We start from the raw sequence: 17,091 nt of genomic DNA, 5'->3' as shown, positions 1-17,091 counted from the left end.
AACTAATATGAAAATTTGACACCTGTTCATTAAGATGAATTTTACACCAATGCACGCAAAATTAGACCTCACAAACGTCAGAAAAAAATCACCTTCACCAAAACGGAACTTACATGCAAATTTAATAACATAATGATTATTCAAACCCTAAATGACGCAATCTTCAGATATTGATGCGCAGAATAGACATTTTAGATGTTATTCCACAATATTTTTCTTCGTTCAGCCAAAGAAAATGCGAGTGACCTAGGGGGCCTTGTCACTACCAGTCGAAAGGCAAGATAGTGACAAAACACTAAAATCATGAGTATTTTCCGGCTGCATGACGAATAATATTCGGGGAATAATATATTTATATCTCCGCAAGGATACATTTATGAAAAAGCAAATAAATAATGGTAATTTTGAACATTTTAACTCATATTTTTAGTAAATTGCAGAACCAGTGACGTACGCATAGACTCGCCATGTCATGACGCAGAACAACCACGATATAACCTCCGTATTTTTTGCTCGAACGTATTCAACTTGGCTCGCGTGAGGTATTATTAGATACCGTTCACCAATATTTTTCTTTGCTCAGTCAAGATAAATACGACTGGCCTAAGGAGCCCTTGTCACTACTCGGCTGACTGACGGAAAAGCAATGGGGAATGATATACCCGTGAAGCATAATTTGGGTTGACATGGGTTGCCGTGATGGGTTGCCGTGACGTAAAACGATTAGGGTCCATATAATCCATATTTTCTGTTCAAAGACAATAACAGGCTTGGGCAGTATACGATGCACTTTGGTGTTGTAGTCTGAGATGAAAACAAACACCCTGTTTTATCGTTTATTTTGATTAATTTATGCATTATAGTTATGCAATAGCACTTATCATCTAACGTCGACGGGAAAACTGCTACAAATTAAACTGTTATCCAGACATGGCATTTGTGATAAGCCTAGGGCATAGAGGCAAAGTCAGTTATTGTTTAGTTTATCAATCAATGGAGAGAACGAAGCAATTAGTGTATGTAGCTCGAGTCAAGATAGCTGGGCATTATGTTGACCTTTCTGTCATTTTCATTCAAGTCCTTATGTGACCCGAGATAAAAATCATTCATTTAGTACTCAGATGGGAGGTTCGTTCATCTATATACCATCTTGGATAAGTAATGTCTCAGTAGTGCAAATAGGAATGCACGTTTTTTTTTAATTCGTGTATATTCTACTATGACAATAAATCGTGCAAAAACTAAACTCAGTCAGATCAAATTAACGGTATAATATATACAGACTATAAACAGAATATATTGGGAACTCTATACTTAGCTATGACATGACGTGATGTGATCATGTGATATGATAATGTGACGTAATGATATGATATGATATGATATGATATGATATGATATGATATGATATGATGTGATTTGAGGTGAGGTGGGGTGATGTGATGTGATGTGATATATATGATATGATATGATATGATATGATATGATATGATATGATATGATATGATATGATATATGATATGATATGATATGATATGATATATGATATGAAATTATATGATGTGATATGATAAGATATGATATATGATATGATATGAAATTATATGATGTGATAAGATGTGATGTAATGTGATATATGGTACGATATATGATGTAACGTGTCACGACACGCCATGACGATATAAAACGTTCTCGTTTTTGATATTATATGATCCATATTGTGAAATACAATTTCTATTCTATTCTATTCTGTTCTATCCTATTCTATTCTATTCTATTCTATTCTATTCTATTCTATTCAATCTATTATATTCCATTATATTCTATTCTACTCTATTCTATTCTATTATATGCAATTCTATTCTATTCTATTTTATTTCATTTTATTCAATTCTGTTCCATTCTGTTTTATTCTATTCTAGCGAGAATATAACCACAATGGAACATTCCTTATGATATGAATTCTTAACATAAAATGCCCTTGTGATGGTAGGTGACAGTTGTTATGAAATATTCGTTAAGCTGTCAAGGGCAAACACATTTATGAAAGAACATTTTACGCTTAATAGATTCCCAATGAATAATAAAAGAAATCCATGCATATTCATTCCAAAGATGGTGCAGAAAGGCCGGAAAACGCATAGATTGACTCGGGTGTACTATTTGCCTTATTACTTATAAATTGACATAATACTTATAATAGACTGTGTTTCTACGAAATGCCAATCTAACAGTGCTGAAAATCACGGAAATTGAACTTTCAATCGATTTAGTTCTGTGTTTGCGCATACCGATAACCCTGGTGTGGTATTACACTATAGGAATGGTAGAACACAGATAAAATTACTCGATAATCCCATCTTTTTTTTTTTGTTGCGTCAATCAACAAGGTTACAATGGTGACTTGGATTTGAAGCAAAGGCAATTAGCCACTCATTGCTATTGAGTTCCAGAGTCAAGTGTCAGACCACAGGCAGAGAGAAAAAACAAAACCCACGGAGACGAAGACTGCAGCGGCGAACATTTACGATAATTTTGCGCTTATGGAGCATTGAAATCATATAATTACTGATTCACAAATCATGCTGGGGAGGTTAACCTAGGTGAGAGCTAATCAACTCGCTAACATAAAGTAGAGACGATCTTTCCATTCAGATTTCATTTATTTGATCTTAGAGATATCAACAAGAGATAAATGAAAGAGATACAAAATTGACAGAAACTATGGATTATTACATTTGAATTTACATGTTTTTGCAGATTATATTTTCAACAATACAAAGAAAGTGAAGACAAAGGGTATTGAGTAAATATATATATGATTTCATCACCACGGGTTTTCCCATAAACCTTTGCAGGAAACCCCTAAAATGACTGAACACATTTCAAGTGCAGTAGGGCTTCTTTTCATGATTCAAGGTTGAGTCAATTTATTTACTGAGGTTCTATTTTATCACCCAAACCACATTTAAGTTGATGGCAGTGATCAGTACAAGTATACTAAAGACACATATAATCTGACTGGATTTTTTTTACTTTGAAGTTGTTTAAGTTTTAACATTGAAACTTGTACATGTGAAAAGTGAAGATTTGTAGTTATTGAAAAAAAGAAGTTTCAGAACATCCATTTGTATGTTTCACATAATTTTTAGAATTTCTTGCCAATCGTTAACTCCAGTTACAATGATTTTTTATTGTACGTGGATTTGTGGTTACATGTGTGTACACTCTCTTGTATTAAAGACTTCGAAAAGACGATAACTACTTAAAAATTGTAGTGTGCGCGGCAGAATGTGAACGAGATTTTACACGCAACGTCAGTCAAATATTCACTTCTGAAGCAGAACCTAATGATTTGGAAGAATAGCTTGGACTGTGAGTTGTGATTTGTTGTTAAAGATACCAAATCATTTACGAGCGTTTAAGGCCTAAACCTGTCAAATAAAATGTTTCCTAGTCATAAAAAATCGAAAGTTATTGTGACAAACCACAAAGGGGAAAGAGTCACCCTCAACAAATACAAGATAACTCAACTATTTACTGTTATTAAATTCACAAGCAAATATATAAGTCTACAGATAGACTAGATCACTTTCCAGCTTGTCGTTATACACTATGCGTCACACAGACGCGTGCTATTTTCACGACACATGGCGCCGACAATCTTTCATACCGTACCTCACCTGACATACACTCATGATGTATGTGTAAGCTGAACATATACAAAATAAACACAGCGGAGCATTGGTGATGAGTGTATGACATTTGATGGATGCTTGCCACAGTAAACAATTCTTACTTTGATATATTGCCTTACCACATTGATTAACTGCGATATAGATAATCCAAATGCGACGGTGAGGCCATCTGACACATTCCGAACAGGCCTCACCAGTTTATTGTACCCGTGAAAAAGTCGAGTGAACAGCCGCTCTTCAGCTTCCGCCGCAAGACAAACTGTAATAAAAAAGGGGAGAGCGATAATATAACGTTTCTTATTTCGAGAACAGAATTAACAATAATGCGCAAAGTTATGATTTTGATAATAAACTTAGTCTACTTTTCGCATATAATATTCATTGAAAAAGAAACTGCTTCAATATTTTATCGGTTTCTGGAGATACACAGTTTAGAGGCTGTCCGTTGCTTATAATCTCTTCCTTGAACGCAAGCTGGTTCTTTTGCTACATTGATAGCATATACACCAGAACGAATATTCGTCGTATTAATTGTGAGACCAGCCACCTGCCCCTAAGATATTGAGAGGCCGGTCACCTTACCAACACAAACTGCAAGCATCAATAGACAGCAAGGAATTTTAAGACCTCCATACATGTATGTAAATAGGCTTAATATTACACTAATTATCGCCTGAGTCTGATTATTACTCTTGCAAGTTGAAATTAAATGCCAGAGTATGTGGAGAACAATTCCTTCCAATTCCCGATTGTTTTCTTTGTTATAAGATCACGGGTAATTTTAATAGTGAACTGTATGTGGTATGTATGTGAAGGAAATATTTGGGCTTGTGAAACCAGTGCAGTACAATGTACACGATAAAGATGATATTGTAAAAATGTTTCAAATATGATCAGTAATATCTCAGACCACCAAATTGTTCGGTGGTCTGAGGTAATATTGACTAAATGTGTCTGATGAACTATTCATTCGTTTTTGTTTTGTTTTTTCTCTAGATTTTCGGTCAATATCATTTATTTTGAGAGGAGGAACTTAAAATCATGATGGCCGACATATTTTATCAGTTTCCTTCTTTAAACACGGGGAATGTTGATATATTCATTTCATTTACCACAGGTTCGCCAAGCTTAAGTCGATTTCAGCATCGGGAGTGAGATAATTATACATGTGTACTTACTGATAGTGTGTATATCTCATTTCATTTAACAATACTGCTGTGTGAAACGAAACCGAGTTCAAATTCTACCTCTATTAAAAACCATACTTTTGTTAGAAAAAAACAATACTTAACAAATTAACGACTGCCTTCCAGAGAATGGACAAACATATCGGAAATCGTGGAATACTATCAATGATCTTTCCGCAAAAGTGGTCAAAGAAATGATTAATTCAGAACCCGAGTACTTCAGAAGCCATTGTGTAATCGCTTTCCACTAGGGAGAAATTGACATTTGTGTCAATTACACTGTACATTTCTCCTTCTCGTCCGTTGATGGAATTCCATAGCAAACAACTGCATAACCATTTCACTAATTTGCTTAGCGTGAAGGATATAAACCGTTTAATCTCTTTTATTGTGGGTTAATTTAATGTTCTCACTTGGAGTCTGATGATGAAATTTAAACCCAATTTGCTATTATACTCACCAAGGTATATGACCTTTTGTGCTTCGAGTAAATTACCTCCGTACTATCTACAAATTATTAATATCAAAATTCATTTCATCTTGCGGAAACTTATGAATATTTTATCTCTATGATGATACGACAGAGGTAACTGAAGGCTTTTAGTTTCGTTGACACGCCAATTTATTTTAGTATTATTTTTGTGTCGACAATGATCGACAAAGCATTTTGTGTTTTGTGATGTTGTGGATTCCCTATTCCATTAGTGGTGCTAATATTCCGTTGTCTATACCTTAGGGAATGTACTTGAAAGTGACACGTTTGTTATTAGAACAGGTCATATTACATCGGACATCATTAAAAACACAATCATTTTTATTGAGTGTTTTAAGAGGAATTTCTAGAATTTGTGTCTTTTTAGGGTATATTTTAGGGTGATTGAGACATTTGGTTATGGATATTAAAATAGCAATGCATGTTAAGACCAATCATATATCTTTTTATTTTTATTATTTTTTTTCGATCGGAAAATTACTAACAGTAACTCCAATCTCTAGCTACCCCTTATTTTGAGAGTGGATCAGCTATGGCTATCATGCTGTCACCTAGCGTTTGCACATAACCGAGTGAAAACGCTCCTCGCCTATCGATCTTTGCTATCACAGGTGTGCGACGGATTCATCACAATTTGACATGAAGAAGAGATCAATAGAGAATCGAAGAACAGACTTTTATCAAGTTGTTATAACGTTTCGCGTTTGCTCTATTGTAAAGCGGCACAACTTATCTCAATTACGACAATTCATATGAAAATATGCCAAGAACATTAAAATTGCAGCGACATGGTTACGTCATTGTTTATCTTGTAAAAACCCATAACTTCTATTCATACTATCATTAATAAATTCCTATCGAAAGTGACAAAATATTTACTTTAATTTTTTCTCTAACTCATTAATGTTTTTATTTCTTTTGTAGGTAAAATGCAGTTAGGAATGATATCGACTTTTCAAAATGATCCTATGTTTTGATAGAAATTAACAGCCATCGCTATCGTTATAAACTGTTAATATTAAATGACACGCGGGTTTGATTAAATAAATAATGTAATATGTCTGGAGGGTGTGTATTATTTAATTCAATGCAAGGTTGTGTTGTAATAGATTAGTTTTTAGAAGGAGTGAGCCAGGAGGCTAAGATAATTTCATTCCCTTTGGCCAATCTTTTATCTTTTTGTTCATGCCGTAGTGAACAATTCCAAGCGCCTTATTCATCGTCCATTTTACTATTTCATTTATTGCTTCTTCTTTTTTTCAAATATTAGACAGGTGTAGGGAAATTAATTCCATGGTAAGTAATTTGATCTACATTCCAAATGATGTTAATATAGTCTAGCTAGATTACATGTCAGGGCAACACAGGATGTGTCAATTTCTCTGAATAAACAGCCTGAATACATAGTGTTCATGGAACTGTACAGGAATTAGAATGACGTCATGATGGGAAAACTATCACCGGAAATGTACATTTACATATTTTACAAAAGCTCGTCAGTTGGGATAGAAAAGTGTCGTGAAATGTACATAAAACTTCAAATCTAGTAAATTACGTTCCGTTTTGTGTCTCAACTTCACAATATGTTGATGTTTCGGGGAAGTAAATTGCATGTCAATAGATTCAATCTCTTATATGTTCTAGCTAGCATTTCATGTCAATTCATAACTTGCCCATGACCTTTAACGCATGACAAGCTCGGCATTAAATAAGACACACATTGTTAAAAACTTGAATCAAATAGTTTTGAAAATGAAATTATTTTTCATCTTAAAGTCAAAATTTCCAAAAGACAGAAAATAGAAAATATCGAAAAACTAATCTAAATATTTGCTCTTTTTTTTACAATTTTCAAAATATGTTACTCATTTATGATGCTTCGAACATTAAATGTACATACAAACAGATGGCCAGAATTGTTTTAAAACCAAATAAGCTCAAAAATAAAATCTCACTTTATTTTACAGACATATTGTATGTTTAACAAACGTACAGGTGTTTGTTTGATGTTTTGAGCTCAGATGTGTGGTTATGTTCAATGCGAAAGAATTCAAAACACGATCATGAGAACGTAAACCTTTTCGAAGCATTTCAATTCAAAAATATAGGTCCGCGAAATGTGTACGACGTTGTTGTAGATGAATTCACAGCGAAAGGGTCGGTTTTTTTTGGAAAAGTCGAAATAGTCATGCAGACAATGATATTGAAAGTTAATAACTGTGTAGTAAGTATCTACTAACCAATTCGTATTTACATCAACCACAATGATCCGACACGACATGAAAATGTAAATATCAACCGCCGTGTCGTTATTTTCACGAGTTTCGCTTCAAAAAGTGTTATCAATTACCGTAGGAGTTGTACATTTCCAACCAACCGTATAGAAATACACATCGCGAGCACCGGCCATGTCATTGTTAGCGGTGAAATGTGATCACTACATCTGAAACAGACACCATGTGTACACTGCAGACAAAGTGATGGATGTTGTTTCTTGGGCAGGAGAGACAGTTACCAATTAAGATTTCTCTCAATCTTCTAAACTATTAACAATTTCTATACATAGACACACTTACCTTTCAAAGACAGGAACAGGGTTAGAGCAGTTCTTGCCCAGTGACATACAACCATCATTTGTGGAATGTCTTTCCTTTTTTTTTACCGCATCCAAGGAGTAAAATCGGTAAAGTTTCGCCTGAAATACCTTTCGATGGCACCGAGAAACGGAGAGCTGTTATCAGCTTGACAAATCATGTGCACAAATCGGAGTTAATTTACTAAATTAAACTTGCTGTAGCTATGTACGCATGTCTCGCGTAAAACACAGTCCGCTGGGAGCAATCAACTCGTACGTGTGGCGTTTGAAAATTACGCAGCGAGAAAGAGCAGTTCCCTGATATCGGCCACACCAATAAAAATCTAAGTTTCACGAACATCGACTCTCCGATATTATCTGCAGAGTATGTTTTCATAACCTTCGACATTTTTTAAATATGATTTTTGGTTTGTTTCGCGGCCGAATTTAATAGTCTGCAGTGTACCGTCAGGGCACGTTGACTTGACCCACTCAAATTTCATTTGCACAAAATGCTCTCCAAAGCCTCCAGCTTCGGGGCATTTCGAATACATAATTAGTACTAAATGATATTGTGATATGCCAAAATTGACTTGTCGAATGAGTCACATCTGCGTGTCCATTGTTGATGACTAGTTCCGGTGATTTTCCAGGTCAGAAACGAACAAACCGACTTTGTAATATGTAGATCAAGAGATCTTCCGCATCATAGGGTCACCGACCTTTTAAATTCTGCTAAGTGATAGAGGAAACCCAGCTGGAGGGAGGGCAGGAATTTCGATACCTTATTTAAATCCACAAATAGTATCTACTGAACATGATTCATACCTGCTCCGTCTCTTTGTTCGTTTTAACGATACATTCTGGTTTTATAAAGGGGTTACGATACAGCTGCGAACAATATATTTTCCCAGGAAGTGAATAGTTGTAGTAAACGCTTTTCCAATGAAAAAAAAATCTCGCCTAAGCACTGAGAGTTCCAAGCTAGCGTCAAATTCGAATTCTACCGTTTCCCTTCTTTACAGTGCACTCACGTGGGGATTTTGAATTTGATTAACATTGATATCGATTCGTAGGAATTATCACAAACTGAATAGATAAGTTAAGTTGTCATAATACCAAGTCATTTTTCTTTTATTTAACTTTTAAGAAAAAAAACAGTAAGGCCATAATTTTCTTACGAATAGTTAAAAAATTACAACTTGTCGAATCCTAGTATTGTTTCATGCGTAGATGTATTATTTATAGCCAAGGTTTTTTATAAGGAACGTGCATGTTAATTAAAAAAATTACACTGCGTAAAAGTACACGCAGTTCAGATGAAAATATGAGAGAGAAAAAACACATTGCTATAAACTGAAAATGGGGCATCACTCAAAGACGAGGATTTGATTGGTGGACATTCTACCATAAATATTTTAATGCCATGGATTTATGGGGCGAATCTAAACACATTTGTGAAGAACATAAACACTAGTTCTGTGTTTAAAGCGTTCGTTAATGACATGTATGTCGAACGTGTGGCTGAAAATGCACGTCTTACTAGTTCTTAGGAATGGAAACAGAACAGTTGCAAGTAAGGTAAATTTGATTTATTATTAATTAACTGAAATTTATAATATCGCGGATTAATTCAATTCGTTTTGATCTACCCACCCAATTAGCTGATTCCAGCTATAAATGTTCCTTTAGACAGTTTTTTCGACTCTCCCGCAAGTCCGTATTGTTTTTATTGGCTTCAGCATCTCTATGTAATAATTCGAAAGCGTTACTCCAGTGGACCGTGGGTCACATGATAACCATGTGACTAATGAAGAACCATTATTGAAACTGTCCGGGGGTCAAATCAGGACCCCATATTGCCTTGCACTCAATTTACATCAAAACTAATGTGGAGTTTGTAACAATTGTAGGGCTATTCTTCCATCGATAGACTGATCTATTTACATGCTGATTTCCATGGCAATTTGTCATTTTACGACATCACCAATATACGTTTGATTTATATTTGATTTCTCGTAGAGTAATGGCTACCAATACTTATACGTACGCATACAAATAGTCGTCATTTTTGAATACTCTTTTCGAATTCAAATCGAGGAATATACCATTAATGATTGCACTTAGTATTGCGATTTTTTTTAATAGAAAGTGAGTCACTGGGTTCATCTCGATCGTTAAAACTCAAAACTATGCAAATTTAGTTAAATTGCTTTCAAATTTTCATAATTACAAATGATAGTGCGAAGAAACTGTCTGGTAATATTTTCCTTTTTATGATTTGTTTCGCTATTTCTATCAAGAAGTCACAAGTTACTGTAGTGGAACACACTATGAAATTCACAAATCGGAGAGTTTCTTCTTCAAACACTGTAGGATTTCATTATAAGTAATCGTCAAGTTCACGGAGATCCAGAGCCAATTAAAGGTGTCAACGTACAACAGACTCATCAGACGTTTTACGAAATCTTCCTTTTTGATCATCTGTCGACTTCAGTTTTTATTTCACACACTGGTCATGATTTTGTTCCAAATATATCTAGCCAGTAAGGTGAGGAATTGGAAGAGCTTGCCTAAACGTCGGCTCCATATTGTACCTATTACTTCCGGCAGATACTACAGCAAAGTGTTTGGTGACAAATAACGTATACTTAATTCGTAAACCGTCATGGGAGAAAATGGCAGTTTCATAAGAAATCCTGATGTGGTCTGTCAAGAAGGCACTCATCAAAATATAGATACCGTACGCGTGATCATGTGAGACCGTTTGGAAATGTCTGCGATACTACTATGGAAACCAAGGTATAGAAAACCAAGATTGGCACAAATCGAAACTTTGGTAGAGTACGAGTGGCTGATAGTGACGCATGCGCCTCAGTTATATGTGTTATTCACTTGAGAAAAAGTTGCAATCAGAGGCTCCACTCTACTGCTTGTGTTGTTTGTCACATCAGTGTTCACTCATAGCTAGCACCAACCTGCTGCACCAATACTTAATTTGCAAAGAGCTTTATTTCCGTTATACAAAGAAATGTAGCTCGATATTACTGGCATTGCATCATGAGTTGGTTTATATCCCAATGGTGTATATAATTCCTAGAACTCTTTTCGCTCTACAACATTCACCAAATACATTAAAGTCAAATGAGCAGTGAAATTGTCGTAAACCTGCTGAACGTTTGCATGTACAGCATATTTCATTCGTTGTTACAACGCCATGTACAAATGTATTCGTTTATTTATTTGCCTACAAAACACTTGTTCATGTTGTACTTGAGTGGTTTTTTTTTCTGCTGACGATCTCCGTTGCAATTTTAGTGTTAGTGCCAAAAAGATTAAACTATAGATAAAATGAGTAAAGAGTTTGCCGGACTGGACATGAAATTTTGATTATATCAATGAAATAAACTTCTGCTCGAAACACAATTTTCAAAATTGATACCTGGTATTTTGGATGCATAATCCAGTCCTTATCAACAGATTAACCCAATGTTAAGAACTCTTGATGTATTAATTGTCTGCTTGTTGTTTGGAGGAAAGGGTAGATTGCGTTACAAAACCTGACCAACACAAATGATACAAACTGTCTGTACCACATTATACCTCAAGTCGGAAGCAGAGAGAGAGAGGGGGGGGGGGGGGCTAGAACCATAAAGTCATGATATATGCAATTCGCTGTTCAAATTTGATCAGGTCATTTTTTGGATATCAGTGAAAATGTCGTGTTAAATTGGATGAGATAGTTCAACCAGTCCACTTTATACATGTTGTACGTTTACTCAAGACAACGAACAAAAAAAAACCTGCTTTGATTAGATTCCCTACTCTGATTGTCCTAACCATCAAATTGCTCCTGTCTGATGAAGGTGTCCATGGTTTGTGCTGAACTTGGTTGATTTAAACCCGTCTACTCTGGTCAACTTTATCAACGGTTTTAGTAGACTGCGGATCCGAAGTGGTTATTACCACTAATGGAAATTGCTCGAGATCATCAAATGAACCGCTTTGTTGATCCCCCGCTTTGCCATCACCATCACAAAGATGTTGTAAATTAGCTAGCATTAAACCTGCCACTAATTTTGAATTCTTAGATCCTTCTTTTATGAAGTCAATTCAGACGTCAAGACTGTGTAGCCATCGATTACAACCCAACTCATTGAACTACTATGTGTGCAGCTACTTGCCATCCCAATGTTTGATTGACAGAAAAAATAATTTTCACTGAGATAATCGTTACACTTAAAATAAGTTAAACCTTCTTAAATAAATGTCAAAATCTATCGGCTATAAGACAGGTATCAAATAGTGCATCCATCCTTAGGGCAGTGTGATCTTACGTGTGACGTTGCATCAGATGGAGACGCGTTTTTACAAAAACAAATGTATTTAAAAGAATAGAAACCTAACTAAAATGGAATTCGTACACTTGAACCAGATCACTGGAGAATTTACAATGTATATGGCCACGAAATCTTTGAATATTTCAGTCTGAAATTCAATGACATTTCAAGTTAAGTTTTTGGGGTTCATATCTCCAGGGTTGTCATCACTAATAGTTATAGATAGCCAACGTAAAATACTAAGAAATATATCTTTTAATGTATATTTTCAATCGAAAAAAAAACACAAACATCAATAACACCAAGAATCGAAACATCAAAAAGAAAGAGAATACGACTGCAGTGACGTCACTGGACAAATTAATAACAAATCTCGACTATTGATGGCGCCGTCGATGTCATTACAGGTCACATTTAGGTCGTAGGCACGTAGAGATTAGATGATGGGGCAAGCATCAACCTCTTTACGTATTCAGCAAGCGAATGAGCGTCTTCAGTATCGAACGCGATAAGGTAATACTATCTTGAAGTAAGTCGAAGGTCAAATTCTGTGTCCATTTATGCTAAACGTAGACAAATGTACCATTGGAATAAATTGGCAGAGTTCTATCCACCAGATATGCAGTCAAAATTAAACATTGTGATAAAAAAAATATGTTCTTACAATAGCTACACCTATGAATAATCAAAATTATCGCACAGTGTACACATATAGACCTGGTTAAGCATATTAGATTTGTAAGGAATTATAATGAATCATGTCGATCCTATACCTGTAATAAGAACTTAAAATTGACAAAATAAACTTTACTACAAAAGTTGCTGCAAGTTCTAAAGAAAGCTGCTTTTGCTATAGTAATCATTGAAGTCTGATTCGAAAAGAATGATTTGTCTGTAATAGTATGTTCAGTTTGAGTGTATACACTAAGTACTTCTTTATAGTATAGTATATCAGTTAACAAGATAAATAATTGTACACCGTCACTGTCTACTTTTTCACTAGTATTTTCATTTTCTTATGTTCACTTAAAGACAAACCACTGTAGAACAAATACTCAGTTTGAACTTCTTTATATAACTGCATGGATTGAATATAAATTTATTTGCATTCTACGAATCATATGTATCCATTCACAGTAACGGAAAATCTTCCACTCTATCCTCAAGTCAGACTTTTAGAACTTTGACCTAAACCTCCCCCCGAGGGACATTACCCACAAATGTTGCCGGCCACATTGTGTCGTCTGCAATCAATGACATGTATAATGCTATTCACGGAATGGACTTCGACCTGATTCTAGTCGAGATAAATGGGTAGAAAGTAATTTGGAATGATTTTTAAAGTAGCATTTGGCTGTTTTATTTGCAATGCAGAACAAGCATGTCAATCTGAAACCTCTAGCATGGCCGCCATCTCCAACTGCGTTTTTGTAAACTGGCAAGTTTTGATATAATAAAGAATGAGAGTTATGTTAAAACATTTGAATTAATTATTGAAATTCAATTAAAAATATATACAATTCGATGGTTTAAACAATACTGACAGAAAACGTAACCAGAATGCTTTCATGCATTCATTTAACATGTTTAACTTAATTATAAAACGGTAAAACTTTTAACTTTTGGATTCATTGAATTCATGAACCACGTGCCCGTGCAGAGAACGGACTACTAGATTTACGCCTACACCTACCGTCATGCAAATGAACGTCTGATAGAACTTGTCCGTTGGTCTCAACTTGTTGAAATGACCAACGATTAGAGAAAAATAGCTGGGAAGAATAGACTGAAAGTACTTAAATTAACTTGTCTTAAAAACTTCTTCGTTCGCTAGAAAAGCCACTTATAAAATATAATACCAGGCATAAATATCGAACTTCTCATGCACCTAATCTAATAATTAGATAACAGGAACACGAGACATTAGCTGTTTATTCGGGGCCTAACTTTAATCACAAACAAGGTTTCTGACATGTGTGTGGTATATATAACCCAGTATCTGTGACAACCCATTGTTCTTGATGATACCGGCTGGTGAGAAACGTCATCATCGCTTCTTGCAATGTGTACGGCACCGTCGCTTTTTATATGCGAGTGCCACTTCTTATTTTACACGCCATTTGATTTTTGTCACTTTTTGTACATCACCGTACCGTCACTTCTAATTTTCTAACTTTTTCTCCTTTTCTTGTGTATAAAGAAAGCAATAAAACTTTAACGAATTATTTGAAAATTGTGAGATCGTGATAAGTTTTTTTTTTAAATACGAGATCATCGTGTGTTGAGTAATAACTATGTGAAATAGGACTGGTATAACTCTATGACATATGCATTCTTCGACTAAAACTAACTGTTCAATAAATTCGTCATATTTGAATGTGTTAATAGAGATAATTTAAAAGCCTTCAAATGAGTGTAATCCACTACGAACACAGGAAGCTAGGATTAATCACTTACTAGGATTATTACTTTAGTACTCCTCTGTAAAATTAGTCACTTCCTGTACGCCTTCAGTTAACTTAGAAAAAGGAACCAATTAACTATACAAATCAATAAACTGCAAGCCAACTCTCGGAGAAATTAAATTTAGAGAGGGAATTAATTTGTTGGCCAATGTTTAACGTTTTATCCGTTGTTAACAGGGTAACAGTATTTATTCTCCATTTTAAATTCGTTGGCGTCAAACAATGTACATAAAAAACTTTGTGGTAAGCATCATCATCGTCATCGTCGTCGTCGTACGTCGTCGTCATCATTATCATCATCATCATCATCATCATCATCATCACCACCACCATTATCATCATCATCATCGTCGTCGTCGTCGTCGTCGCCGTCGTCGTCGTTGTCGTCATCGTCGCTCGTGGTCGTGCTCGTGCTCGTGGTCGTGGTCGTGGTCGTGGTCGTGGCCGTGGTCGTCATCATCATCTTGTGTACTTACAACCAAGATCGTAGCTGTAGGGAAAGTATAGTCTAGGTAACATCGTTATGAGAGTGAACAAATTGTCATTTTTTCCCTTTGAGTATTATGCTGCTTTAATAGTGGAACCGTCATTTAATTAAAGTAGTTTTCACAATTATCAATAATTGTGAGACAAGTGTTACAGTGTATCACTCTCATGCATTCACTAATAAGTCACCCAACTCCACAAGGTTGTTGTGTTTGATAAAAAGATCAGAAGAGGAGATTTGATATCAAAATTAATTTTGGCTAAAGTATAACATGTTATCACCTATAGTAATACAATATCGCAATGACAGCCCCCCCCCCCCCCCAAAAAAAAAAAATACTAGAGACCCAATAAGTCAGCGTCCTGGCACTAACTGAGTGACGTTTTGAAAGGGAAAAACTATAGGATGTATCAATTCTAATGATGTTGGGTATACCACACTTTCTATACAGCCCTGATCGTGATTGTAACACGACATTTCTATATCAGTTCTTTTTGTACCAATATCTTATTTTCAAAATATTTTCCCTCTTTTTAATTGTTCTAAGTATTAAATAAGTATGTATAACTCTTAAGTAGTATTGCTCAATTCCTAAAAATCGCATTGAAAATTCAACAAACAAACGAAGGAACAAACAAACAAACAAACAAACAAACAAACAAACAAACAAACAAAATAAAACGTAAAAACATATTATTCATATCATTAAACCACACATTCTACTGCCTTTCTACACACGTCTCGGTTACTTCATGCCACGACTTTGTATTAACTCAAATGTGTACGCTAAGTGAATACTGTTGATGTTTGCTCAAGGAGAGACATCATGAGAAAGACAAGGAGGGAATATTTCTTTGTTTTTAACGAAATAACTGTAAAACCGTGACGAGATCATTCCATCAGTGTACTTGTCTTCAACACAACACACATGGTTACAATCATGTCACGGCTTGCTTTGAACTTGAAAAAAAGACTCGTTGCTATTCTTTTGTTGGACCAAAATCACTCTCGACACCATATCTTGAGTTTTTCTCATTCTCTCCGTTTTATCGATAACACTAGTTTTATCATGATTTTTCAAAATGGGCGTTTACTTTCTAAAAAATATTATTTTCTAGTTATACAATATAAAGTAGCGTTTGAAATGTATAATACTTTCCAGTTCATAGACTTTTTTTCCATTTCTTATCATTTTTTATGTTGTCGCATGTACCAGTGCCCATTATGATCAGGAGTCACATCAATTCCTGACAGGTTAATTTCTTTTTGACGTTCGTTTATTAGCTGAGTTACATAAACGCATTTGCTGTCGATGTCCCCCCCCCCACCCCGACCTAAACCCAAACTAATATACAAAATTTTGACGACATTGCAAGCCTTCGAAAGATATCCATGACTGAAATATACGTTGTTGTTTACACTTATGTAACCACAGTAATTGGAGTTTGTGGAAATTTAAATGGATAAACGATGAACCTCTCAGTCTAAAGTCATCTCAGATGGAAACATTCATTAAACTTCCGTGTTTCGATCGGTCATAAGAATGTGTCCGACGTAATGTAATGTCTGTCGTGATGACCTCTGTATATTGAACACCGTTCGCTCATTTTCTTTTCTTTAGTTGCAATCAGAAATTTAAAGCATTACATGCTCTGGGCACGTTCTTGTGTGCCAGCTTTACTGCATACTTTTACCTGTCGTTACACTGTACTGCATAATGTCACTGGGTGGTATGATCACATTTTGTATTTCCCCCTTTCTATACCCCGAATAAAATTGTGCGCAAAATAGACCCATTAAATGCTCAATGAGATGAGCACATCAAAGAAATCGTACACAACACATT

General features: G+C 35.2%; 2 protein-coding genes across 2 annotated transcripts in view; one reads left to right on the top strand and one right to left on the bottom strand.

The window, feature by feature from the left end:
- LOC144443503 (neuronal acetylcholine receptor subunit alpha-2-like) overlaps positions 1-8,068 on the bottom strand; it is a 19,015-nt gene extending 10,947 nt beyond the window's left edge. Inside the window, exons 1-2 of the mRNA XM_078132999.1 lie at positions 7,955-8,068; positions 3,818-3,957 (exon numbers count right to left, since the gene is read on the bottom strand). Coding sequence (XP_077989125.1) covers positions 3,818-3,957; positions 7,955-8,012 — 198 coding nt within the window. The 5' untranslated portion in view covers positions 8,013-8,068. The remainder of the gene's footprint in view (positions 1-3,817; positions 3,958-7,954) is intronic.
- LOC144443383 (dolichyl-diphosphooligosaccharide--protein glycosyltransferase subunit KCP2-like) overlaps positions 1-17,091 on the top strand; it is a 466,884-nt gene that overhangs the window by 278,114 nt on the left and 171,679 nt on the right. The window lies entirely within an intron of this gene.

The sequence above is a fragment of the Glandiceps talaboti genome, chromosome 12 (genome assembly GCF_964340395.1).
Source record: "Glandiceps talaboti chromosome 12, keGlaTala1.1, whole genome shotgun sequence".
Lineage (NCBI taxonomy): Eukaryota > Metazoa > Hemichordata > Enteropneusta > Spengelidae > Glandiceps > Glandiceps talaboti.
The sequence above is the reverse complement of the archived record's forward strand: the minus strand, read 5'-3'. Positions and strand labels throughout refer to the sequence as shown.